The sequence below is a fragment of the Erythrolamprus reginae genome, chromosome 1, assembly GCF_031021105.1.
Source record: "Erythrolamprus reginae isolate rEryReg1 chromosome 1, rEryReg1.hap1, whole genome shotgun sequence".
Classification (NCBI taxonomy): Eukaryota; Metazoa; Chordata; class Lepidosauria; order Squamata; family Dipsadidae; genus Erythrolamprus; species Erythrolamprus reginae.
Window position 1 is genome coordinate 241897948 of NC_091950.1, and position 15383 is coordinate 241913330.

The 15383-nt window shown below is 38.8% G+C and overlaps 1 protein-coding gene across 6 annotated transcripts in view; it reads right to left on the reverse strand.

Moving 5' to 3' along the window:
- Window positions 1-5070: 5070 nt before the first annotated feature.
- Window positions 5071-15383, reverse strand: part of PLCB4 (phospholipase C beta 4) — a 188031-nt gene continuing 177718 nt past the window's right edge. For 5 of the 6 annotated variants that reach the window (XM_070732661.1, XM_070732665.1, XM_070732663.1 and 2 more), the window contains 4 exons: window positions 15099-15156; window positions 12312-12398; window positions 10092-10128; window positions 5071-7185 (listed from right to left, as the gene is read on the reverse strand). In XM_070732661.1, coding sequence (XP_070588762.1) covers window positions 7001-7185; window positions 10092-10128; window positions 12312-12398; window positions 15099-15156 — 367 coding nt within the window. In that variant the 3' untranslated portion in view covers window positions 5071-7000. The remainder of the gene's footprint in view (window positions 7186-10091; window positions 10129-12311; window positions 12399-15098; window positions 15157-15383) is intronic. The other variant, XM_070732666.1, reaches the window with a different exon arrangement.

The window sequence follows — 15383 nt, forward strand, 5'->3', positions numbered from 1 at the left end:
TTGATTATTTGTTTGTTTGTTTATTTGTGTTCCTTGACTACCCATTTCCTTGAATCTTAATTAACAGAACAATTCTAATTAGCAGATATTCCATCACTTCTAAATTCCTGCCCCTTAGATTATGGTAGGAATGACGAAGCATGTCTTCTTTTTCTTCCACCTCCTTCTTTTTCAGCACTTCCCTTTAGAACCAAATAATAATAATAATAATCATAATAATAATAATAATAATAATTTTAATAATAATAATAATAATAATAATAATAATAATAATAATTTATTAGATTTGTATGCCGCCCCTCTCTGAAGACTCGGGGCGGCTCACAACATAACAGCAATACAATATAAATACAAATCTAATGTTAAAAACTTTAAAAAACTAATTTAAAATACATTGTTATAAAAACTTATCTGTTACACAATCATACACAGTCCGACTGAACATAAACATAATAAAGATCAGCAAAAAAAGGAGGGGGGGAGATTAAGCCTCCCCCACCTGGCAGCAAAGATGTGTCTTCAACATTTTACAGAAGGTGAGGAGGGTAGGGGCAGTTTGAATCTCCGGGGAGAGTTGATTCCAGAGGGCCAAGGCCGCCACAGAGAAGGCTCTTCCCCTGAGTCCCGCCTGACGGCATTGTTTTGTCGATGGGATCCAGAGAAGGCCAACTCTGTGGGACCTAAGTTAAATTAATTAAGAGTTCTGTAAAAAAAATACACAATAAAACCCAAACTAGGTTGAGGGCAGTGGTGGGATTCAACCAGTGTAAAAACCAGTTCACTGAGCGCACGCTCTGTGCACACGCATTGAATTTGCAAAAAAGGTCTAAAACTTACATTCTACTGCAACCCCAGTGAGAAAAACAGCTGAGGTGCAGCAATCCACTCTGCTGCGCCTATCAGATGGGCTTCGAACAAAAGAAATATAGGTCAGGTATAATTCAGGGCACCCAATCATCGAAGTAAACCAGTTCACTCTTAGCTGAATGTTGGAGCTAGGGGCACACTCAAACTGGTCCAAACTGGTAGAATCCCAACCCCTGGTTGAGGGTGGGATGCATCCATAAATCAATAGCAAGATTATTTTTAATGGGGCAATATGAGATTACAAAAAAATGCATACCCCTGAGATTTCCAGTGAATACAGTGGTACCTCTACCTACAAATGCCTCTACTTACGGACTTTTCTAGATAAGAAATGGGTGTTCAAGATTTTTTGCCTCTTCTCAAAAACCATTTTCCACTTACAAACCCGAGCCTCCGAAACTGTAACTGGAAAATGCAGGGAGAAGCCTCTGTGGTGCCACTCTAGGAATCTCCTGGGAGGAAACAGGGCCAGAAAAGGCGGGGAGAAGCCTCCATGGGGCCTCTCTAGGAATCTCCTGAGAGGAAACAGGGCCTCCACCCTCCCTGTGGTTTCCCTAATTGCACACATTATTTGCTTTTACATTGATTCCTATGGGGAAAATTGCTTCTTCTTACAAACTTTTCTACTAAAGAACCTGGTCACGGAACAAATTAAGTTGATAAGTAGAGGTACCACTGTATTTTCCCTGAGCTGTGGAAAAAAATCAAGCCATTAAATTTTCAAACTAGTTGGTTGGTGGGAGGGGGGGCAGGAATGAGGCATCAATGTCTTTAAGAGATCTGCCTACGGTTGAAGGTGGATTGTTTGTAGAATGAAGCCTATCATCTCCAAAGCTTAACCTAGAGGTCTTCAAACTTGGCAACTTTTAAGACTCATGGACTTCAATTCCCCGAATTCTTCAGCATAGCATAGCTGGCTGGAGAATTCTGGGAGTTGAAGTCCACAAGACTTAAAGTTGCCAAGTTTGAGAACCCATGGCTTAAACCATTATAGAATCATTATTCCAAGTTCTTGTGTGATTTCTCTGGGTAATACAGTGATCCCTCGATTATCGCGAGGGTTCCGTTCCAAGACCCCTCGCGATAATCGATTTTTCGCGATGTAGGGTTGCGGAAGTAAAAACACCATCTGCGCATGCGCGCCCTTTTTTCCATGGCCGCGCATGCGCAGATGGTGGAGTTTGCGTGGGCGGCGGGGAAACCCCGATCTTCGTCTGCTCGCTGCTGCTGCGGCCGCCCAGCAGCTGATCTGCTCGGCAGCAGCAGCGAGGAGCCGAATCGGGCTTTCCCCTTTGCGTGGGTGGCGGGGAAACCACGATCTTCATCTGCTCGCTGCTGCTGTGGCCGCCCAGCAGCTGATCTGCTCGGCGGCAGCAGCGAGGAGCCGAATCGGGCTTTCCCCTTTGCGTGGGCGGCGGGGAAACCCCGATCTTCGTCTGCTCGCTGCTGCTGTGGCCGCCCAGCAGCTGATCTGCTCGGCAGCGCAGCAGCAGCGAGCAGACGAAGATCGGGGTTTCCCCGCCGCCCACGCAAAAAGGGGAAACCCCGGCTCCTCGCTGATGCCCCCGCCCGCCCGCCGCCCGCCAGCAAGAGGGGGAGAGATAGAGAAAGAGAGAGAAGGAAAGAAAGAGATGAGAGAGGGAGGAAGAGAGTGTGAAAGAGGAAGAAGCAAGATAGAGAAAGAGAGAGAGAAAGAAAGATGAGAAAGGAAGGAAGAGAGTGACGTCATCGGGTGGGAAAAATCGCGATATAGCGTTTCGCGAAGATCGAGATCGCGAAAATCGAGGGATCACTGTATTACATTTTTCAAAACATCTACCTCCTTGAATAGGATGCTGCATCCAGACATCTTGACATACTAGGGAAAGACACTACACTGTTTGCAGTGAGTAACTTTTAAATTAGGCTGAGGGTTCCAGGATAAGGTTTGGGCTCATGAAAGAAAGGAGCAGCTGCTCTAATTTCATCTCTCAATTCAGAGCTCCCGAATGCAGCCCTTGTAAGTGAGGTTATTGGCTTCTATTGACTGAAAGGTAGCAGTGATTTACAATGTAATTTCCAAAACTGATAGGGTGGAACAGAAGTCTCCATGTCCTCTCCACATAGAGTGGCAGAAAGAATGGATTTTTACCACTATAGCAAGCAAAACTGCAGTTTAATGCAAGTAGTTTTAAAGTTTCTTTGGAAGCAATGGTTATAAAATGATTCTTCAAGATAAAACTATCACTGTATTTGATTATAGTGGTAATAGTAAGAACCACACATCTTTGCTACAACATACCTATTTGTTTTTTATTTTATTTATATCTCACCTTTATTATTTTTATTAAAAAACTCAAGATAGCAAACATATCTCATACGCCTTCATCCTCCTATTTTCCCCACAACCCTCCTAAGAGTTGGATTGGGGTGAAAGAATGACTGGCCCAAAGTCACCAGCTGGCTTTCATGCCAAAGCTGGACAGGAACTCATGGTCTCCTGGTTTCTACCTTGGTGCCTTAGCCACTGGATCAAACTGTCTCTCTCTGGCAAACAAAGGAACAATTTAATCAAGCTGGTTTGGGAAGGAGCCGCAAACTGAATATGCAATAATCAATACGGGAGTAAAAAGGCAAGTCTAAAATGTGGCATTCCCTGTTAGTGCAGTATGTTTTGTGGCCTTCAAAATGTCCAGCATTTGGCTTTTGACTCAGGACGCACCCTGAAATTTGGGTGGCATGAATATTTGTTAAGGTTAATGAAGATTTTTATGTTAGACATACCATATTGAGAATATAGAATAAGTTATAAACCGAGGTTGTGTCAAAAAACATTTTGTGGACTTTAGCACAAGAATCATTTTATAGCTGGGACTTCCGGCTAATGTCATGGCATTATCAGATACAGGGAACGGGTCTCTACATTCCCCAGGCTGAGTTCTCCCTGTTTGTGGGCTCCGAGAGGAGTCAAAGCTGCCCTGTTGGGAGCCACGAAACTAAGGAGGGGTGTCCTGAGAGGTCGCTGGAGAGATAGCAACTCTCCTGTTGAACCCGGGCTTTTTTCCCTCTATGCCACAGTAAGGAGAAGAGGCAGCCTAAAGAGGGCTCCCAGGAAGCTGGGGCATCCAAAAAACACCTAACAATTGAACTGAAATGGAGCTGGTGAACAGTGTCTGGAACTGGGTGAGAAGAATCCTTTTTAAAAAAAAACTCAACCCGAAAGAATATCCAGGAAAAGAGAGGCTCATTGCTATTTTTAAAAACAGTAATTTAGAAGAATTTCAAAATTGAAGGAAAAAGAGTCAAAGGGAGAAAGGCCTCCCCCTCCCCCTGCACCAGGCCACCAAGTGACAAAGGTTGGGGACCACTGATCTAAACAGAAAATTCCTGCATTGTAAAATGAATACATACATATGAACACTATGAAACCATAATATACTGTTCTATTTCTACAAGAGGTAATTAATTGAGGTAGGCACAACTACTTGAGGATTTGATCCTTAGTATATGAAAATTAAAAACAGGAACTCAATTTGTCTGGTAGAGTAAAAATCTCCTAATGATTACACCATTATTATAGAAGGTGAGATCTTCAGTCCCTTAATGCAATGTGCAATCATACTTTTATTAAACATATTTTTACGCTGCAACAATAAAAAAAATGACTTTCAGTGACTCACATAAAAAATACAATATAAAACAGGTTGATTGTGACCTCACAATGGAAGTCAGACAGTGTCACTTGTTTCAGAATTGTTAAAGCTTGACCAGGGCAGAGTTAATTGTCACAAGGACAGCTGCTGTGTAACACCACAGAAATTAGGAAGAGGCAGAAGGAATTAAGGAGGGAAAACGATCCATACATGCGCCTTATTGTAAGTACTTGTTGACACAGTTAGCATCAAGAAAAGGGTATTTCTAGTGTAATTAAGTATAAAATTGGGGGTTTTTAAATTATATTTTTCAAATAAGATTTAGCAGGATTTAAGAGGTTTTCCATAAAAAGTACAATTAGGTAAAACCAGCTAGTTTTTTCTTTTAGTGAGACATCTGCAATGAGATAAAGAGTACTGTATAGTTTAAAGTCATAATGATGTCAAAGCAGGTTAGACTGAAAAACTTAAACATTTGTGTGAGATGTTCTCTCTCTCTCTCTCTCTCTCTCTCACACACACACACACACACACACAGAGGATCATTTGATCCACAAGAACAGATACTAACTTTGTTTCAAGGGTTTTTATTAAAGAATCTGAAAGTTGTATCTCAGAACAATTACATAATTATCTCCATATGCCATTTTTAGGAATATTTTGAATCAGTTTGTACACGCATATACAACAACATGATCAGTACTGAGTATTACTGAAATCAGTTATCTGATTTTGTTCTAAACTACCCGTTTTCCGTAGTCTTGCTTATGTTGGTAACATGGAGACTTCCAAGCAGGAGATTGGCGTGCACAATTCTGCATTGTAACTACAGTGGGCTTTGAGAACGTGCACATTAATACTGTAGCAAATTATCTGGATATCTAACAAACATAAAAAGGATCATTTCCTGATATGAAAGTCTGAAAATCTGCATAAATATAGTGTGTAAAATTAAATTAACACAATTTTTTTTCAACTCGACTTGTAAGAATGGCCACATAATTAATATACACAAATATATATATATATATTATTTATACTGATATTTTGTTAGTCAAATATTCTGTTTTGTACATTGATTCTGTATTTATTTACCGGTAAGAAAATGACTGTGTGGCCATACAATATTCACTGGTCAGAATTGGTGTTTGTTACCACATGCAAGCAGAGGTTTTGCTTATTACTGTCAATGTTGCTACAGGAATGTGAATTTTCCACAAGATTGTGATTGAATCGGTATAAATACTTTACATTATCACAGTTGAAACATCTTCCTCTCAAAATCTATTTAAATCTTAGAACACAAAAACAGTAGTATTTGGGACTGGTGACAACTCAATTGAAATGCAACCTTTAGGTAGTCTGTAAACTCTGGTTAGAGTGCCTAAAATACAATTCCTTCATTTATTCATTTTCTAACTACAGCATCATAGATCAATATGGCACAGGAACAGTCTTTTGCTACCTTGCAATCCTTTCAACAGGATTTTACAAAAAAATACCACTTCTAATTCAGATGTATCCAGCCCAGCACGGCACTTGCTGATGATGAAATTCTGAACAAAGAAATAACCCGCACAGCTTTAATAATGAATGTTTTATCTATTCTACAAAGTTTATAGATGGGAGATTCCCCAATATCATATACAGATATGAGTTATACCTCTACGGAGCCTGTTTCTATGCAGCCAAAATGGCATTATACATTGTCAAAGTTTATCGAGTATAAAATATTTTTGGAGGGGAAAAAACCCACAGATACAGACAAAGGGATAGGATATCCTCTAAAACAGCCCTAGGAGGACTGGGCATAACAAATGTCCTTAGAATGCAGACTAATGTCCTTAGAATTGGAAGGAAAACGTGAAGAACTATTGGACAGAGGAGGAAGAGAATGGGGAAACAAACATCTGGAAAAGGTGGACTCCCCATGGCAACACTTCATTTGGTAACACCTTAGTCCAAGCAGTCCTCAGGGCAAAATCAAAATTTCATAGAAAAACAGCCACTGACGCTATCAAATGTGTTACAAGGTTAGGGTTCTTTTGGAGGGGAGGGGAAATCTTAGGAAATATTCTTCAGAGGTTCTTGTTTCAGGAGGCAGATTAATTCTGGGAAATTACAGTAGAGTTGTTGGCCTTTCCAAAGTCAAGGAAGCCCAGGGCAAAAAGTACTGTAAAATACGAAGGCAAGTCAAACAAGACTAAAACATTTCAAGAACAGAAACAAGGGTGTGTTTATAATTCAGATTAAAAACAACCATCACATTAAGGGCAATGCTCTTGGGTTTTAAAATCATTTGCTATCTTCCGAGAAAGAGAGTCTCATTTGAAAAAAAAAAAAAAAGTACAGTATTTCTCCCCCCCAACCCCCAAAATCCAACCTCTTCAGCTGAGATTTGCTACCTGACACTAAGCAGAAGAGATCCCATCTTCCAATCTTCAGTGAATTAACATCGCAAAGACAAAATAAAAAAAAAATCAGATGGCCTCAGATTTATTTCAGTTTGTGCACTGGAGCTTTATACCACTGTTGCAGGCCTGCGGTCCATCTCTGCCTCTAGCTTCACCATCTGCTGCATCTCCTTGGCCTGCAAAGCAGGAGAATTGGGCTGTTAGCATGACTGAATGTGGAGAGGAATGAGACAATGCATCCGAGTCTACCGTAGGTTCTTGGAGCTGTAATTCTGTGTTATGGTTGTGACAAAAAGGAGCAACATTCAGAATCAAAAAAGCCCATACTGCACTGACAAAAAAAGTACAGACTCCTTTGAAATACAGACCAGTATGGTAACATTCAACAATTGAATTTTTCCAAATGAATTTGGGGATCCTACAGCTAAAAGCCAACTAATCACCAAGTAAACCAAGCCTTCAGGCACTGCTTGAAGATGGAATTACATGTGGGCATGATTTTCACCATATTATATAGAATAAAGGGCACTCAATAGTTTAAATATCCAAATGTATTATTTAATTGTTTTCCAAATTAAAACTAACACATTAGGCAGGATCCAACCATCATTTCTTTGCAGTGGGCAGCCCGATTATGCTATGACATTGCCAGGTATCAGGCTCTGATTGGTCCACAGTTTCATGACATCATCATGAGAAGTCACTTTAACTTGAGGACCCAACTGGTCGCCTACCCACTGCCTTTGTCAAAGTACGTGACTTATGACCGTTTTTCATAGTTACGATCTTTGCATGATCATGTGATCAAAATTCAGATATTAGGCAACTGGCTCAGTCATAACCTTTGCTGTAATTCCAGGATCATGGGATCATCTTTTGGAACCTTCTGACAAGCAAAGTCAATGGGGGAACCAGATTCACTTAACAACCAGACTACTAATGTATTAACTGCAGTGATTCACTTAATAACTCTGGCAAGAAAACTTGTAAAATGGGGCAAAATGCATTTAACAAATGTCTCCCTTAACTGAAATTTCAGGCTCAAATGTGGTCATCACTTGAAAACTACCTGTACAAGTGCACTAGAGTGCCTTCCGTCCCCTGTCCTATTGCTCTCCTATATCTCCTATACCTTTCCTCTATTCCTATATCTCTTCTATTCTTTCATTGATATATTCTATTCCTGTATCTTCTTTTCTATTATTCCTTAGATATATTTTACTATGAGTATCTCCTCTATAACCTTCATCATGTATTTTACTACGTGTATATTGATATATACCCACTAAAACCCTCATTGTGTATTGGACAAAATAAATAAATAAATAAATAAATAAAATTTATTTTCAACCTCTCTGTCTGTGTCCAAGTCCAACAGCAAGTTTTATGCTCCTTTTAGTGAATGTCACTTCACTATTTTCCCCATATCCTTTACCCTTTTGCCAGCATACTGAAAAAGTTTTGATCTTCTTTCAGAAAATAATTAGTAGATACAAAACATGCTTGGTATGACTCCAAATGAGCCAGGCTCCTGGTAACTCTTCTCAATCAGGAACATTTTTCTCTTTGAGAAGAAATATAGGATACTTATAACTACCAACACACTTTGGAATGGACTGTGCTGCAATTTATTGTTTTCAAGTATCCTAAAGATCTATTTTTTAGTTGGAAAGAATGTGTTAACAGTTTAGTCCACTAACTTTAGTCCACTAACTTGATTTCTGGAAAAGAATGAAGTGGACAGGGCTAGGTTATACTATCTATTTTCCACAAGTTTTCCTATTTATTGTATTAATAATGTTAATAGTAACATTAATAAAATTATTAATGGTGATGTTACCTGCCTGCCTCGAAACTATTTTAGTCACACGATGTATCTGGTAGCATTTTTTTCCATGAACAATTGACAGCACCTGAGAATTAAGTTTCTATATTACAACGATTTTCACTTTGTTTGGTTTATCTGTTCATCTCTATTGTCTAAACCAGGCTGATGAAAAACAGGAGCTCCTCCTATACTTCTTGGAGCCCTATTTGTAAGACAGGCTGCACAGTGTTTTAAACAATGGTTCCCCAAAAAAGGACACTTGCTACTTATATAAAATGTTTATAACTTGATCACATGTTTCAGAGACAATAAAAATATGCTGGAAATAATGACAATAAAGTCAGAGAAATCTCAGTGGGGCAAGTGTATTTGTAGAAATGTTACAATATTTATTAATGCTGGGCGTACAAAATGGAAATTAATAATTTATTGCTGGCCCTTTCAAGTTAGCATTGACCCTTGGCAACAGCCTGTACAGGTTTGTACAGTTTTCTTGGCAAAGTTTTTCCAGAAATGGTTTGGCCTTGCCTTCTTCCCTGGGCTGAAAGAGAGAGACTGACTGGCTCAAGGTTAACCAGCTGGGAGTAAAATTCACGGTCTCCCAATCTGTAGAGCGGAACTGCAGCACTGAACGGAGACTACAATGTTATATTTATGAGCCTGAATGTGTTTCAGACTTCACAATAGCCCTGTCTGCTAGGTTTAAATCAGAAGTTGCCCATTTTGGCCTGGTCTCACGCCAGATGTGAAATATGGAAAACTGAAATCGTTGATGAAACAAGATGATATTTGCAAGCAAAAATGTTGAGACATTTTCCCCCAAAATGTGATGACCGAACATGTCCCTGTAGCTAGCTAGGCGGTTTTCTCTCCCCACTTCCCCTCCCGGCAATCTATTTGATTTGATTTTCAACAAAAAGTGAGAATTGCCTACTTTGAATGAACTGACAAAGTCCACTTTTGTGCAGAATTTGACCAATTACAATGTACACACTTAAGTTATTCAGTATAAGAAACTTTCGCTCTTGTATGATGTTTATATTTAAATGATTCATAAATGTGGGCAAATTGTTTTGTATGAAACCTACACATGAATAAGACTCTGCACGTGCAAAACTAAGAGATGTATTTTATAAGAAACTAGCCATCTGTGAAATGTAAAGCCTGCAAATATAATTCCAGCTTTTGGGGATCTCTAGTAGTTTATACACAGGGGAATATGATGCACGCCAACAGAATTCTTGGAATCTTCTCAAGTACTAAACTGATTCTAAATCAAGCCAATATGGATCAGTCAAGAAATGATATCTATAAAGTAGTAGTAGCTTGCTCAGGGTACATAAATCCTACCTTGAATTTGAGAGACAGCATGGCAGGATTTCAAAAGCTGTTTGTACAAAAATAATAACATCAAAGTTCAGCAACACAATGAAGCAAATAAAATGAATGAAAAGTGAGATGATGACAACACAATAAATGCAAGAAAAATGGTTATTCTATTCTAACCTAGTCTGTGTCTGGTTTCTCTACTTTCATCTTATTTTCAAAATGGGTATACCTATATTCAAGGTACAGATTTTATAGTGCAATTCGTTAATTTTTGTTTGAGCTTGATAAAGTTGAGTTACAGGGGGGGGGGGGATTAACCAAACTAGTAAATAATTTTTGAGTATGTCAATAATGAAGGGAATGTTTGTGGAAATAATTTTCAAAATTACAGCAGAAATGATAAAGTTATGAAAAGCGGTTAATGCATCATACCCAACTACAAAGCTATACAGTGGTACCTCGATACTCAATGTTAATTAGTTCCAGGAGATAAATACCAAACAAATTTTTCCCATATGGAATAATGTAGTGAGTCACCAAGCAGCCGACACTGAGAAACTCTAGCTTGTGCATTGAGTACCAAACAAACAACGAATACCGGGACAAAATTTTCATATCAAAATATGTTGAGTATGTAATTCAATGAGTTTCAAAATAGTTGAGTACCAAGATATCACTATATCATCTTTGAGTCACAGTTGATTCCTAACAGCTACCTAGACACATCTTCACAGAAAATGAAGTTTTCTAGGCGACATTTTTGGAAATGATTTTCCATTTTCTCCTTCCTAAAACTGAGATTGGCCTAAGGCAGCAGTCCCCAACCTTTGTGGCTTGGTAGCCCAGCTGGGGAGCGGAAGAGATGGGAACTGGGCCTCTTGGCAGGTGGATCAGCATGCACACATGTGTATGCAGCTTGACTTGTGACAGTTGAGCTGCATGTACCATGCAAGTGCATCGGTCTGCTGGTTGTTTGAGTTGAACTGCACATGCATGCACACTGGCCCATTATTCATGCAGCCCAGTTGAAAATAGACAGTGGCCCAGTAGTGAGCTGTAGTCCACAGGTTGGGGACTGCTGGCCTAAGGTCACACAGATGTTTTTGTGCCCGAGCTAGGCCTAGAATTCATGTTTCCCTGCTGTTAGTCCAGCCCTATAACATTATACCAAATGAGTACATGCTCATTCACTCTGCCCTCTACATGTAATAGAATATAATAGAAAATATGATTATTGCTCAATAAATAACTTACATGGAATCTAAAGATTCTGATTTTAGACAAACTACAATGTTTTTATGTCCTAACTTAAGAAATAATGATTTATTCACACCATACTGAATTCAACAAAAGAGGATAAAATTGATCTTTATCTGTCCTTGTTCCCTTAGCATGGTTTTCACAATATCTGAAGTGAAAAACACAATTTTTTCTATAACAAAACTTACCAATAGCTACATTTAAGTTTCCTTATGTTTTTTTTTAAGTAGGCAATCTTTATGTCCCAGACATTCTAGATTTAAATTCTGATCATCCCTTGCCATTGTCCATATTAACTGGGACTCTGAAATCCATAAATACCTGAAGAGCATCAGGCTGCTTCTCCTTTGTCATAATAGCAATAGTAGAAGCAGCAGTGAAGATGCTTGTAGATTGGCTTTGCTTCCACTATGGGAGTATTGCATATGCCAGAGTGGATATTGAAAGAGATTGTGAGGAAACAACTTCGGTTCCGTCTAAATGTCTGCTTTGCATAAAATTAGCTTCCGATAATACAGCATGTCTCTACCTCTCAAAATGCTATCGGGACACAAAATGACATCCTAACAGGCAATTCAAACCTTCTCTTTTAGGCTACATCTAACATAATGCTTTGGAGTGAAACTTAAACATGTCTACTTGGAATTTGCATCTTAGTGTGAGTTCATATACTGGCATGGTCTGTAGCAGGACTGTGAAACTCATGGCCCATGGGCCAGATGCATCAAACACTGTCCAGGCCCACGCCCGGTTTAGCAAAGGAGAAAAAGTCCTGATACATGACATGAGGCTGCTGTGACATTGTGAGTTTGACATCCCTGGTCTATAGATTATAAATGATGCACAGGGCATTTGCCAGGCTCGATCTTGTACTTATATGAACCAAATAAGTCATACGTTGCTTGCCTCAAATAATCAATTACCAGATAACAGGTCGCAGCTCCCAGATTCCCTTTCCTTTTACAGCTAGGTGTTGGTTACCTGCTCATTTTGTTTCTCCAAAATTTCTAGATGCTCAAGTTGGACTTTCTTCAACTGATCCATTTCCTTTGATTGCTTCATTGCCATCTGTAAGCAAAAGCAGAAATGGGGGGGGGGGGGGTATGAAATAACCAGATTCTTTTGGGTAACATGGGTTTTTCAAAGTAATTCCCCCCCCCCAAAATATTGCTTTCTGAAATAACTCATCATATGGAGCACAACAAGGGGACATAATTTGAAAAATAAATAAATGGAAAGTAAGGAACTTCCCATGCTCTCCTTCATGTGATGTGAGCATTATACAAACAAAGCTGATTTTTAGCTTGTGGAAATGCATTAAGAGATGCATTTTAGAGATATAGCTTTTAGGTTCTATATATAAAATTATTATTCTGCTAGATACTCTAGAGAATAGAGTATGTAGTAATAAAATTTAAATAAGACACCTTATTTAATATATTATAGATATTAAATATATTAGTATATTAGCATCCATTCAATACCAAACACCGTCTTAATTATTTAATAATTAAGTATTTATTTATTATTTATTTATTATTTAATAATAATTAATTATTTATACTGATAGAATGACCCAAAGGAAAAATCTGATTCTTATAAGAACTTCAATGTTCCTCCAGGACTGTGTTTCTTTGAAAATAACATCAGGGCAGGGTGCAATGTAACTGAACTGTCTACCTCACTTGGCTTAGGCTGCTTTCTGATAAGGGCAATAAAAGGACTCAGTCATGTCACTGCATAGGCTACAAATGCCCCTCATCATCAAACATACAAAACACAATGCCATGGAACACATAACAAGTAGAAAGTAATTACTTGATCAACCCATTTATTTCAGTCCTCATAATACCCTAAAGCCGTGATGCCAAACCTATGGCACGGGTGCTATAAGTGGCACGCGGAGCCATATCTGAGGGCACGTGAGGTGTTGCCCTATGTCAGCTCCAGCACACATATTCATGCTGGACAACTGATTTTTGGCCTTCTAGAGGCAGGGGAGGCTGTTTTCACCTTCTCCGGGCTTCAGAAAAGCTTCCTGAAGCCTGGGAAAGGCGAAAAACAGCATAACGGGCCTATAAAAAGTTCAGAAACAACAGGCCAGTTTTGCCTGTTTTTTGCCATCCATAACCTCCAGAGGCTTCAGTAAGGGGTGCATGCATGCATGGGGGGGGAGGTTGTGCATGCATGTGTGCGGGGGGGAGGCTTTGCATTGTGGGTGTAGGCACACACATGCACACTATCGCAGGCATGTGCGCCCTTTTGGGACCTGAGCAAAAAAAGGTTCACCATAACTGCCCTAAAGCATGCACTGTTCATGTGGTGCGCTAGGTTATTTTTCAGCATAATTAACATTCCAAAGGCTGAACTGGGAGAATAATAGCAAAATGATGTCGGAACATTGGATTGATAGCGAGAAGGATTTTGATTTTGGTAAAAATTAAGCATCATAAACTGATCACTTGATTGACAAATGTAAACTGTAACAAAAATTCATTGTTTACTTATTGGATAAGGAGCGCGGTTATCTATATAAACTATCTTCTTCCCCTTCTAAAATATTTGTGAAACGAAAAAGAGCAAGAGTCAAAGAAAATTCATAGTGACGTTAGTGTCTCCAGTTTTAAATTTGTAAGCAGTTTGAATTTCATTAAGAAAATGTTTAGAATACAGTGTTCCCTCACTTTTCACGGAGGATGCGTTCCGAGACCGCCCGCGAAAGTCGAATTTCCGCGAAGTAGAGATGCGGAAGTAAATACACTATTTTTGGCTACGAACAGTATCACAAGCCTTCCCTTTAACACTTTAAACTCCTAAATTGTGATTTCCCATTCGCTTAGCAACCACTTACATTATTACTCACCATATTTATTTATTAAAGTTTATTAAAAAAAATATTTATTAAAGGCGGACAAATGTTTGGCAGTGACATATGACGTCATCAGGTGGGGAAAACTGTGGTATAGGGGGAAAAACTGTGAAGTATTTTTTAATTAATATTTTTGAAAAACTGTGGTATAGACTTTTTGCGAAGTTCGAACCCGCGAAAATCGAGGGAACACTGTATATCCCAAAACAGGATGCATGTAGATGAGAGTGCTGGGGCTGAATTCAAACCAATTCTGCTATTCCATATGAAATTGTCTAGAATAGAGATCATTTGTTTCAGCCTTCCTTCTGAGGCATTCCTATTCCGGTACTTTCAATTCCAGCGTTCCCAGGAAAATCAACAGCAACAAAGGATGGGGAGAAGTCTCTTCTGTTCATCTCTTGATACAAATTTAACCAATGTGCTTTTGCTGAACATAGCCATGAATTAAAACTCAAGTTGACACCTGTATATTTCTGAATTTCACAATGTGAAATTTCTTTAAAATTACCTAATGAAGAGTATAAAACACACATATATATATTATATTCAGGGAAAGATTTTGTAGATTAGTAAAGTGCTTAGAGAAAGGCAGATTCCTGATAAAATGCACATGAATATCCAGCAGAACCAGGACAGAAGAAATGGACAGATTACCTGCCTTCAGACTTCAGTTAGTTACAGATAACCTTTTTCTGTCCTAGTATGGACCCAAAGACTTCAAATATTCCTTTTTTCAGAGCAGAACTTCTAAATATGCTTTATGGTATTTATTTCATGAGCAGTTCCCATTTCCACTATGCCTTCTGTTTTTCAATCTGCTCAGTTTCATCAGATCTTAGAAAACAGTTCAACAATTTTTAAAATGTTTATGGCATTTCAGAAGATTAACTACTCACCCGTTTTCTTTCTTCCAGAAACTTCTTTGTGTTACTGCTATTCAGCTCCCTCACACGCCTATGAATGATATATTTACTACTGTAGTATCTAGTTGTATTACACATCAAAATGTCACTGAGAAAAATGCTAATAGCCCTCCTCCTCCTCCTCTTCAGTCACAGACCATATATCAAATTACAGTAGTACCTCTACTTACGAACTTAATTTGTACCGTGACCAGGTTCTTAAGTAGAAAAGTTTGTAAGAGGAAGCAATTTTTCCCATAGGAATCCATGTAAAAGCAA